Source organism: Myiozetetes cayanensis, unplaced genomic scaffold (genome assembly GCF_022539395.1).
Source record: "Myiozetetes cayanensis isolate MyiCay16 unplaced genomic scaffold, myiCay2020 scf1, whole genome shotgun sequence".
NCBI lineage: Eukaryota > Metazoa > Chordata > Aves > Passeriformes > Tyrannidae > Myiozetetes > Myiozetetes cayanensis.
Genome location: NW_026086604.1, coordinates 132387677 through 132400235, shown reverse-complemented (window position 1 = coordinate 132400235; position 12559 = coordinate 132387677). Strand labels below are relative to the sequence as shown.

General features: G+C 35.9%; 1 protein-coding gene across 2 annotated transcripts in view; it reads left to right on the top strand.

The window, feature by feature from the left end:
• NEBL (nebulette) overlaps window positions 1-12236 on the top strand; it is a 245879-nt gene extending 233643 nt beyond the window's left edge. The window contains exons 6-8 of one of the 2 annotated variants that reach the window (XM_050325484.1): window positions 1668-1783; window positions 7177-7206; window positions 7340-12236. In XM_050325484.1, the coding sequence (XP_050181441.1) occupies window positions 1668-1783; window positions 7177-7206; window positions 7340-7516 (323 nt within the window). In that variant the 3' untranslated portion in view covers window positions 7517-12236. The remainder of the gene's footprint in view (window positions 1-1667; window positions 1784-7176; window positions 7207-7339) is intronic. The other variant, XM_050325495.1, reaches the window with a different exon arrangement.
• The last annotated feature ends 323 nt before the right edge of the window (window positions 12237-12559 follow it).

The window sequence follows — 12559 nt, the reverse complement described above, 5'->3', positions numbered from 1 at the left end:
TATTTTGTTAGCTGGAGAAGCAGGACTGGTAAAACAGCTTGCCAAAAGCCCAAGGTTGACTTTTCTTTCTGAAATATTCAGCAAACATTTTCTCAGTAATCCATGTGTATTTATCATCCTCATAACTTAAGAAGCAGAGAAAGAGAATTTTTAGTTCAAATATGAATACTTCTTATAAATATATATTTTTTAATGGTTTTTCCTGCTTTTCCCATGTACTTTTTCATTTTACAAGTCCTGGATCATTCCACACGTTGTCAACCCCATTAAATCCTACATTAGCTTTGCTCCTTTTTGAAACTATGTGTGATGGCTGCTTCAGAAGTGGTTCTTCCCAGCAAGCCCAAGAGATCTATCTCAGAAAGTGTTGGACTGCTGTATGACTCCATGTTTGAGGATTTTTGACTCATGTCCTGCAAGGGCTCTTCTCCTTTAAGCGGCAGACAGCTTATGGCAGAGGAGTTAAATAGAATATCAGCTAAATGGACCTCTTGAAATAGTATCAACAGAAATGTGTTTTCTTTTCAGTGTAGCTAAATGGATTTCCAGCTGAATTAGCAAAATTCTGTTAAATAACTCTGGAGATGGGCTAATAACCTCCAAACAAGCCAGGAGACTTTATTCTCAGAGTGAATGAGAGTCTTATAAAACACACAAATATATGGTGATGAAACTTTCAATCTTTAAACCTTGAAAACCACTTCAGTCTTTTAATTTTGCTTTAAAAATGCTTATTGGTCTGGCTAGGAAAATAGTCAGTAGTCACTTACTTCTCAAAGCTTTGTGATCAACCATGTTTTTACACATTCTATTTTGCTCTGTTGCTGAAGTAGGATGTTTGAAGAATGTTGAAGTAGGATGTGAGAGGTTTATGAATGCTTTCCTAGTATCCAGTGGAGTTAGGCAGTCTCTGTTGGTTGTATTAATGCTTTCAGCAGCTCTTGGTAAAATAGAAGTCAATATATTAATGATTAACATAAAAATTTTTAAAATAATGTGAATAAAATATGTGTTAAAGAGATGGAACAATTGTGTGATAAGAGAAAGACACTGAAAAAGCTGGACTTCGAAATACTTAAGTAAGCATGGATCTCTCTGTGCTTGGCTTAGAATGTTGATGGCATCAGACTGAACTAAGAAACTTATCCATGGGTACACTTTTTAACATTTCTGTCTCTTCCTGTGAATCACAATCCTTCTTTGCTCATAGCACAATAAATAAGAGTTAGTTTGCAATGAGTTAAGAATTAATTGCAGTGGATTTCTACTGAAGCACTTAAAAACTATTCATATAGCTTTTTTTCGTCAATTTTTCTTTTAAAATGTCAGCTTATGGGACATATACGTAATGCTTCATCTATGATAGTATCAAAATTGAATTAGTGGTGTCTCAAGCTTTCATACACCTTTTTATGGTTAGATTTCTAATGGTAAGTTAAACTTTTCCTTCCAACTAAGCTTGGTAGTGTTTGTGGACATATTGCTATAGCTTTGGCTACATTTATGCATAATTCAACCTATAAAAAGCCTAATGTTGTATATGGAAATAATTCTGAACTGTTTTACATGGAGGAATTGATATTAACCATGCAAATAGTTTCTACAAAATGCTAGAGTAAGGACCGTTTTTAAATCTTAATTAAGATGTCTGTATTTCTTTAATGCAGCCCCTGTTCTCCCTGGGGCATATCAGCAAAGCCAGACTCAAGGATATGGATACATGCACCAGACCAGTATGTCATCCGTGAGGTCCATGCATTCACAGCCTCATTCAGCAAGTCTGGTGAGTATTGGATTTAAAGGAGAGTTTTATTTGGTATGCAACATCATCAGCAATTGGGAAATCTCCTAAATATGATTGAATTGATCCCTCAAGTTCTACAGTTGAACTATTTTACTGTCCTAGTCCTAAATGTAAGTGTCAGTCCTCATGTATAAAAAAGATTTAAGAGAACTATAGGCAGTGGTAAGAACATCAGAATGCATAAAAAAATAATTTATGATATCCAGAAAAATAACTGAATCTTTTATCTACTTAAAACAAATAGTAAATGCTTGGACAGTATTTCACAGGGTGAACTTTGATGTTATGCTCTGTGATGAGTTCATACTCCTAGCACTGGATGAAACCCACTGATCTCTTAAGATCACCCTGTTGATTTCAATTAGTTTCAATTTTTTTACTCACTGATTTTGTACTAGCAGGCTTTGTGCCTATCCACATTACTTATTTCTTCTTGTATAAAGCTGACTCGGGGTCTGTATTGGTGTGCCATGTCTAATTCAGCTGGGGAGTCGTGCACAAATTTGTACCTGATCCAAACTGAGTTATACTGGTGGGCAACTGAGAAGAAGCTTTATCACAAAACTGTGGCCACATCACGAAGTTCTTAATTGTGGTGGATGGGAATGTAAAGCTGGAGTGAATATTTCATTTTAGAAGTAACTGATCATGGTAGGAGAGCTCTATGGGTATTCAGCTGGGATTTTTAGGAAATTGAGCTTCTTTTTTCCTTTTGAACTCTTTATATATAAAGTTCATTTTTAATGGTTATTATATTTTTTAAATTATATTACTGCCTAGAGATTTCATAGTTCAGATCCAGTCACATTTTACAGTAAAAATATTGACTTGCAATTTTGAAGTTTAAACTATTTTGAATGGATGTATATTTATTACATCTGTCCATCTGTCACATTTTAGAGGTGAATAAATATTTAATTATGAACCTTAGAGCTTGCTGAGCTTGAAAAAGCTTGTTTTCCAGATTACTGAAACTTGTATTTTTTTTTTTGTGAGAGTGAAACTCTGTGACGTTTTATATTGTAAAGATCGTGATGTTCTGTGAGGTGTGAGTGGTTTCAGGCTTGCCAGAGTCTTATCTGCCTGGGACTGAGGGGGCTAACTTGCTGGAAAATCTGGGATCCAGATACCTGCATCTTTGAGTGAATCGATAACCTGAGAAACTCTTTGGACACCTGCATGACAGCTGTGAGACAGCTGATATTGGATTCAACCATTAATTTCCAAGGATATTACAAGGCACTTGGGGAGCTGGCTGTTTTCCAGAAGGGCCAGAGTATGAAAAGTAGGAGACGGGAAAGCCTCGACTTTGCCAGGAGATTTCTAGTAGTTGGGGAGTAAAGCAAACAGCATTCAAATCCAGCAAATAGAAAATGGAGATGCCTGCAAATCCTGAAATGCACTTACCAGCCTTTGCAGTCATGTGGGCAGGTAGATGACTGCTATTGCCCTACTATCTTTATGTCCCAGCGACTCACCTAGCAGACTGTTGAAACATAGTTTCAATCATCTTGAGAATCAACATCTACCTCTCCTTCCAGAACTGGAAATGTAAATGTAATAGGAAAAGGAAGGGAGTGACATTAAAGGATTTTAAAAATAAAGGTTTGACTTATTTCGACAGGATTTCTTATCCCTTTTGTGAAACTGTTGTCACTTGACGTCCTTTTAAGTGATAATAGTTGTTTATCATGGGAAACCAGCAAATATCATGATTTGAACAGATCTCGCTGCTGTTAAAAACTGAGTGGGCTTCCTTGTAGATAATAAACCCCAAACATTTCCAGAAATCAAGAACCACCGGCCTGGTGCTGACTGCTAACTTGCCAGTCTGGTGATGAAGACATGAGCATGATCTTGTCACCCCAGGGTGATGATTCTGCTCTAAAAGAGGCATCTCAGATGCATCTAGAAACCTGCTGTGCTCTCTTGCCTTTTCACTTTCATGCCAGAAGACTGCATTTTCATTAGCCTGTGAAGCATATCCAGGGTGCTGGACATTCTGCTCTCAGCTACTGGGATTATATAGAGAATTCTTCGCATGTGCTTGGGGGAAACCCCTGGTTGAGGATGTGTTTAAATGTACTAATTAGCACAGACTGAAAATAGATGACAGGTTTGGAGTCCTTGTAGAATGTGGTATGGATTTGCTGTAGGAGATCTGACAAACTTACACAATGTTTAGGTTCATTGCTTTCAACTGCTTGTTCAGTTCTGGGCTTGGAGCAGTACTATCAGAGATGCAGTGTTGTCTGGCTAGTACCAGAGGGAAGAAAGAAGTGTGAGAAGAAAGTAACAGCAGGAGGAGATTGAAGGAAAGAAATCCTAGGCTGAATAGTGACCTCAAAGCACAAATGGTTTTTGAGACTTAAGTAGAAGCAATGAAGGTGGCAAAGTCACTCATCAGTGCCTGAGTATGGCCAGGACATCACTAGGGTGAGAGTGATTAAGATCCCATGGCTTATATCACAGTGGGGATAACTGAAGAGGTAGCTACTGTAGTAAAAAAAAAAAGCAAAAACAAAACCACACAAAAAAACCCCCTACTCCTTTCAGCAGATTTGTTGTATTGTTATCAGTGTCCCCAAAAATATAAATTCATTTTATAATCATGTCCACCAATCTCCTATACTGAGAAACGGAATTCTTCTAATTTCTACAGTTTCAAAATTTGGTTTATTTCATTTTGAGCTGTGTTTTGTGTGAGGCGTGATCCTAACACAATCTTTGGGTAGATTTTTTTTTTTCCCCAGATAAGTTGCATTATTTTCTGACTCTTAACTTTTGCTCACTTTCTGTGAACAGTTCTGCATAATGGGCTGAATTAAATTGTTGTTCAGATTACAAAGTGTTTTATAACAGATGCCTGCAGGCTGTTTACCTCTTTGGAAAATTATACACGTTGAGATATCTAAAAGTGATAGGAAAACAAAACCCTCGTTCAAGTTGGCTTTCCCTGATAGCTATTCTAAGTGAAAGGATGCTGCAACAGGTACTGCTCCTTGCAAGGAGCCATCCATAGAATAAGTATAAACTAGTGGATGAAGTGGAAAAATGTATGTGTCAGCTCAGATCTAGCTAGGGAGCTAGCTGGGCTTCAGTTCTTCATACGCACAGGACTTAATTGTTCTGTCTATGCAGTAGCGGTGAGACAGATCTTTGAGGAAGTGAGAAATAAGTGAGTATTATTTGACTGTTTTACAAAACTCTAAACTTTTCTTACAACCTGTTGTACTCAATACCTGCTAAACTCACTACTGACAGACGAATAATTCACTAAAATGCATTTTAAAAATCCCTGCTTTGAGTCCTTTAAGCATTGTAATTCTCAATTATATAGCCCAGACTACACTCTGCAGTGATAATTAGGCATTAAATGCTAACGGGATTATTATGGAGATTTCTCCTGACAACCATTTAGCACCTAATTAGGTGTTAAGGCCATAAATTTAGGTTTCTCAGCGGCATTTAGGGCCCTAATAAATTCTTTTGAAGTTCGAAATTACTAGCTTGTCTTCACAACTGTGCCACCACAGTGATGTAAACAAGCTGCCTTTAAGGAGACAGCAGTAGTATGTCCTTTGCCATAGTGCTCTAAGGATGAGTGAGCATCCTTCTGAGTGAGCCAGAACTCTCTATTTTTCCAATTTCATGTTAGTTTAATAAAACATTTAATCTCTTCTCCCAGTCTTTACCCATTTAAGGGAGACATATAAGCATGGCTCAGAGCAAAATCCATTTGCTGTCTTATGCCAGATATAGATTTATTACTTTTTTTCTTAAATGGACCCTCTTTTGAAATAAGTTTTTTAAAGGGCTAACTACTGCTGAACTTGTTATAAAAGCATGCTTTTCACTGCTTTTTCAGAGTTAGTTTAGAGAGATCAGTTGAAATAGATGGGAAAAAAAAGGTTCTTAAAAGCAGAGGGTCTCCTGACTGCTAGTTCTCTTGTTTACGAATCTTTAAGGAATTTTTGGTGATGATAGAACACATCAAATTAGTTGCCTGATGTAGTGCATAAACGATGATGCTTTTTTTCATCAACTCCCACAAACATCTGGAAGACATGTAGGACCCTCTGGCTGAAAATTAGTCTTGGTCACAGCCTGTAGGGCAACAAAATTACAAGGCACTGCAGAGAACAATTATACAGAGCAAGACTGAAATACAGTTCAGAGTAGACTTGTCAGGAAAGGTGGTCTCCAATGGTCTCCATTGTTTGAACAGGAGTTGAATTTCCATACTGTTTAATCTGCACTACCAATTATAAAGGCAAACCAAAACAAAAAGTGTATTTCTAACATGGGAACAGAAATGATAAATTGCCTTATAGTGTTTGGAATAAATAATTCCACATTTTCAACACGTAACAAAATGGCCTCCTCACTCTGTGTGGAGCAGTCTCCCCTTTTCAGAAAATAGTGTTACTAAAAACCCTCAAAACTAATATACTAAAACTAATCCAGAACTGTTTTCCTCATCTGGATAGCAGAACAAAGCTTGCTATCTATTAAAAGGTTCAGACAATAATACTAGGCATAACTCAAAACATTGACTCTTTTTACCTTTTTTCTCTTCAAATCATTCCACCAGAAGATTTCAGCTACTTATGATAATATAGCAAAAATTACCGAAAGGGTAATTGAATATTATCAGTGATGCTTGAACTGCTGTTGACTTCTCTCGAGAGCCAGGGTAAAAAAAGGAAGGTACTCCTGGGAATTTTAAAATGAGCTATTTTTGTTTCCTCTGTTAAGATATAAGGGGAGACTGTTCCCTGTGAGTTTGAAAATCCAATTTGAATTCCAGTATATAATGATAGCATTTTATTGGTTATGAGTTAAAACAAATACTCTTTTTAGAAAAATAGAGAAAAAAAATTGATATCTTGGCTTACAGTGGGCAGAGTTGTAGAGAAATTTGGCTTAGTTAATAATGGGACTTTATGTGCTAAGAGAGCATTTTATCTAGTATGAAAAAATGAGTATTCATAAAAATTATTTTTACAGACTTTTTGAACTTGTTTTTTATTTAGATAATAGTGTGTCATAATTCTTAATTCAGGGTAAAATCCTAATGAAATGAATGACATTAAGTGAGATGGCAAAGTTAATGACCTGGATGAAAACTATGTTTCTTTTTGTAGAGAAGACATAGGAGAAGCTATTTGGGAATCATGCAAATAGGAAGCAGAAGCACAGATAGCCATGGCTGGATGTATTGAACTGTTACTAATGAATAAATGAAACAACAATTAGAATATTTCAAGATGCAGTGAATGGCCTGAAATCTGTTTGCATGAGGTCTTTGAACAATGTAGGTTAACAAAAATAATTATTTTGCTACTCAGTATTAACTGTATTTTTGACAGGGTGGAGAGAGTACCGTTCCTTTTCAACAGGTAACTTGTGATTTTGATCTCTGCCTTGCTCCCTCTATTCTTTTTTCCTTCTCTTTCATCTTTGTGCAAAGAGAAGGAATCTATCTCTGTTTAGACTTGAGACTTTACAGCCTTGTTTTCTTTCCTTCAACAGAGAACATACAGAGCTATGTACGACTACAGCGCTCAAGATGAAGATGAAGTTTCCTTCAGGGATGGTGATTATATCATCAATGTGCAACCAATTGATGATGGCTGGATGTATGGTACTGTTCAGAGAACTGGGAAAACAGGAATGCTTCCAGCAAATTATATTGAGTTTGTTAACTAATTTTTGTCTCTAGTCCTTTGAGCTTTATTATGATTTACTCAAAATCTAACCTTTTAGAAAAAAGTCAGAAGAATCTTTTAAGAGTACATGATCATTACGTTATCACTACTATAACAGTTTGCATTCTCACTCAGAATCCAATTTAGAGTTCTTTAAAGATAAATAAACCATAAGAAGCTCAGAGCTTTGAAAATAGCATGCCTTATAATCATGCTCTCTCAAAATGAAAAACATATATGGAAGCCTGGTGCTGCCAATCCTATAAAAGTTTTGGTCAATTACCTGTAAAGGGGAAATACCTTTTCCCTACACATCAAAGAGGTTATTTCTCTTTATAAAACCAACCATAAAATTGATGCACTTCTGGCACTCTGAAGTCACAGGAGGTTAACACACTGAATTTGAACACATCTTCAAATTATTAGGGAGGTGTTTAATGTCTGAGCAGTTATCATCCTAATAAAAAGTAAAATGTTTAGTAGATAATTGTCATTTGAAATAATGACAAGTAATATGCTAGTAAAAAACCCAATAAAATCCCCTACTGTCCAGCAGCCAGACAGTAAACAGGTCCATTTTAACAGCAAAATTTTCCTGACTCTTGCACAACCACATTTATTTCTGGATTACCCATTTTTTCTTATTTACAAGTGACCTATCAGCTTTGCTTGCATCCCAACCCATCAGTTAGATCCATGTCTAGAGTCATGATTCTTCAGTATCTTTTCCACAGAAGATTCCTTTCAAAGACTATCTAAAATATAAAACCTGTCAACTCTTCTGTTTCCTTCTAATAATAACTAGCATTTAAATAGAAGCTTCCATTAGGGCAACGTACAACCAGTAATTCATGTTGGTTCCTTTACCTTCACTTGTACTGCTGTAAATAAACATCCCGTGTGAGACTCCGGTGCTGTGCAGTCACACAAAGCCTGCAGTCATATCCCTTCTTCTTACCTACCACAGGTAACTCGCTTAATGGCTGCTTTGCTGATGAGCTAATGTACCTACCCCTGCTTCAGAAATACTTGTGCCTCCATTGAGGAGTGGAGGAGAGCTCTGTTTATTGTAGTGCATTTCAGATCAATGACCTGTTGCTTCAGTTTACTCAAAAAATCTTGGTGATCCAACAGTGGGTTGTACGCTTGCCAAATGTTTAATGATGGAGAAATATGTTTTCTTTTACTGACTTGATCTTTCTCATAACTGACGCTGAAGGGAAAGCTAACTAAAGTCCAACATGCTCTAGGCCATTATGTTTCAGTTTAACCATCTGTAGAAAACAGAAAAATATTCTGCTGACAAACCTTCACATGTGCTATTTGGTGTCTGTTAACATTATGAGCAGAACTGAGAGATCCAGATCTCAGTCTCTGAGACTGAGGAGAGGATCAAACAACTGGTGACACAGTGGACCTGTAAGAGGGGCTGTGTCAGCAGGCTTGGGTCACAGGGAACTTGCTTTTGCTTTGACTGGATGCTGCATTCCCTCCCAGGGAGAAATTCTGGGAGGAAGGACAAAAGAGTTGAAGATTCATGTGGGAACTTATTCATGTGGATTCAGATGCAGAAAATGTTTTTGCTGATAATATAATTTGTGGAGTTCAGCCATGTGCTAGAGAAGTTAGAGAAGTTTGCAGTAACCCTCAGAATGTTGAATCTGCACTGGCTTTCTTCCATGTCTAAAATTTTTAAAGTAGAATTAAATATAGAGCTTATAGACAATTTTCTATTTCTCATTTCACAAAGTAGGCAACTTTGCAATATCTATTTAAAGAATAAGGAAGGCAGTAAGGATTTGTTATGTCAACTGAAAGTAGTCAATGCAAATACCTGCACATTCTATTTGTGCATACAATTAGGAACTGGAAATCTTATGCAATTTTATTTTGGGTTGTGCTAACTTGGAGCTGATTTCAGCTGCCAAGCAGAATGGAATGACTGCATTAAAAAAAAAAAAAAAAAAATTAAAAAATGTCCATGACTCTGGAATTGCCTGGGCTTTCTTGTCAGCAGACTAATTCCAAGGTCAAAGCTGTCCAGGAGCATCTAACTTCAAAAAATATGGTTTAAAACCAGAGATTCACTACCATAAATATCCAAACTCTATGGGTGACTGCTGTCATTTAAAATTCTTGAAAGTTCTGCATAAGGAGCTGCCACTGCAGCAGACCCTTATGCATTACTGGTGACATTCACGTGAAATTAGCAAACTTTGCAAGTGAAATGGCTTTTTCAAAAGGCTGATGCGATATGCTGAGCTAGAAGCTCTGACAAAAGCATTCTGCTTCTGTGTTGGTTTTCATCACCAGCCATCAACAGCATGGAGAGGAATTCCATCTTATGCTGGGTAGCAAATTTTTTGGATGATGCCTGAGGCACAGTTGGCTGTCACTTGCTGCTTGCTACTCTATTAGTTGTGTAATGCTGACAACAATATAAACAAGTTGTCAGTTTGTTAACCCAATAAAATTTAGAAAATAGATATATTGCATCAAGTTGGAGTTTTTAGTGACTTATTAAAAAAGTCTCCACCTATAAATAGATGATGATGACTTGCACAGTTGTACACTTTATGTATAGAAGTAAATGAGGAAATGAGCATTTGATGACATTAGAGAACTATGTTATGCTAAACAATCAAAATAAAATTTCCTTTATGAATTTTGAAAATTCATTAACTTGACAGAGCAGCTAAAGCAACATACAAAAAAATAAATGGTCAAGAAAACAAAACAGTATGAGAATTATATTTCTCTTGGGAATGGTATATCAGCAAAGTTATTAAGATCTGGTTTAAGTTACTCATTCATGTAATCAAGTTTTTAATGTCATATATGCTTAAAAATTCATGTTTATGTGAAATGGTTCCTGCTTTTTGATATACAACAAACTTTAGCATCATTATGCAGCTTTTTTCTAAGCAATGCAATCAAAGGCCCAAAATTATCAGAGTGCAATTAAAAAAATGTTTTTTTAAGATCTAAAATTTGTAAGGTAGGGAAAGTAAGTCATAAACTAAATTGTGCCAGCATAGGTTTTAAAAGGCATATGTCGGAGCCTGTTACATGCAGTGTGATATATAGGTGAAAAGATGTTATATACTGTCTTGTCACCTTTAAAATATGTATTCCTTTTTAGCACGGCATGTTCCCCTCACTGTTCTTTCTTCCTGTAGTCAGTTTTTCTGGGGAAAGGAAAGGACTTTTACAGAACTGAATTTCCCAAGCTGTTCCAAAGTTCAGGTTGGAAGTTCACATGTTCCCATTTTAGAAATAAAGAATTCTGTAAAGAATGCTTTAATTCTTGCTAACACCAGTATAAATGTAGAAAACCACATAGAGCATATTCATATATATATACAAGAACAAATGGGTGCCTTGCTTTTCATTACTCTTTCTTGCCTGGCTAATCTTCATTTTCTAAACAAAGCTACATACAGATACTGCAGTTGTAATTTTTCATTACGGAACATTAGCATTTAATCTTGATGAAACAGGGTTTTCTTGATTACATTTGATGTACAATAAACTACTTCAGCAGATTGGGATTTGACGGAGAATCACCTCCCATGGATTATGTTTTTGACAAATGTGTCCCTCCCGAGTGTTCCTCAGGGATATGGAAGGTCTCCAATACTTGGGAAGGTAATAATTCTAGTTTTTATTGTACGGTGACTGCATGTCATCTTGTACAGTGGAAAAGAAATGACAAATACCGAGGTCTTTGGCAGAAGGTGGTACAGGGTATAAAATTTTAGATTTTAATTAAGTTGATTAATACTCCATTTAAACTATAGAATATGCTTTAGTTAGTAAATGTTTAAATAATATACTGAAACAGACAGAAGATGCTGTTGAAAGAAGTTATCCGAACTGATGTGCTGGCAAATGCAAAGTACTGGTGAGCAGTATAAAGAATAAACCATTTTGCAATGCTTTAGTGATTTTCTCCAGCTTTATGCCATAGGAACCCCATCTCTCCTTTGGAAAGAAAACCTGAAAGCTCTATTTCCTATACTGCCTGCACTACAACAGTATATTCAAAGGAATTTCATATGCTTCTTGTGTCTGATAAATAGGATTTGCATATTGTACTTAAGTTGTAATTCAGTGGTTGTTGACATTTGTTTAATTATTATCATTTTAGGGGGGGAAATAAGCTATACTGTAGCATTTCAATCGTGTATTTAATATTACTATCAGAAATTGCTAGACCATTGGAAGACAGCAATGACTGTATTGACATTGATTAGCATGATATGGAAACTCTCTCAGCTGTTGGTTTTTGCAGTGTGATATAAAAAGCAAAAATGAACCGCTGTGCAGTTTGGCTTATGTTTGCTTTAAAGTGTGTAAAGTTTTAGTTATTTTGCAAAACTGTACTGTATTTGGGGGTATACAATTATGGAGGTAACAGTTGTTTTTCAAAGGACGGATAAACTTTCTCTTGGATCATATGATGTATCATTTAATTTGGCTTTTGTTATGCAGAAAGTTAACACCAGCTATTAAAATATATTTTAGTAGAAATGCTTTAATTCCTGTTTCTTCCTCTACACTGTGAATATTTAAGCTTTGGTGGACTAGAGCAACATCATGCTGCCCAAAGTACTAACCTATGCAAACTAGTTCACATTTTAGTTGATGTCACAGTGGATGTAACATAGCAATTTATTTTGCGGAACATTAACCGTCATTCAAATAAAATATTAAACCCAGCACGATGTATGTATTATATTCATAAACAATACTCTGTAAAGCTACCATTCCCATTAATATAAGCTATCAAATATGTATATTGGTTTTATTAAGGAAGCTTTAAGTTTTCAAACTTAAGTAGAATATTTAGCACTATTATTTGTCAAGCTTGATCTTATAAAATAGTGTCCTAAAACATTTATATTTCAGACATGCCCTCTCCTTAGAGGGTTAACTTGCTTTTTCAGTCTGTATTTGTAACCCTTCAACAGAACACCAAGTTACATTCCATGCCCCTTGGTTTGTTTAAATAAGCAAAGATAGTAAGTGAAGGAGATCTACT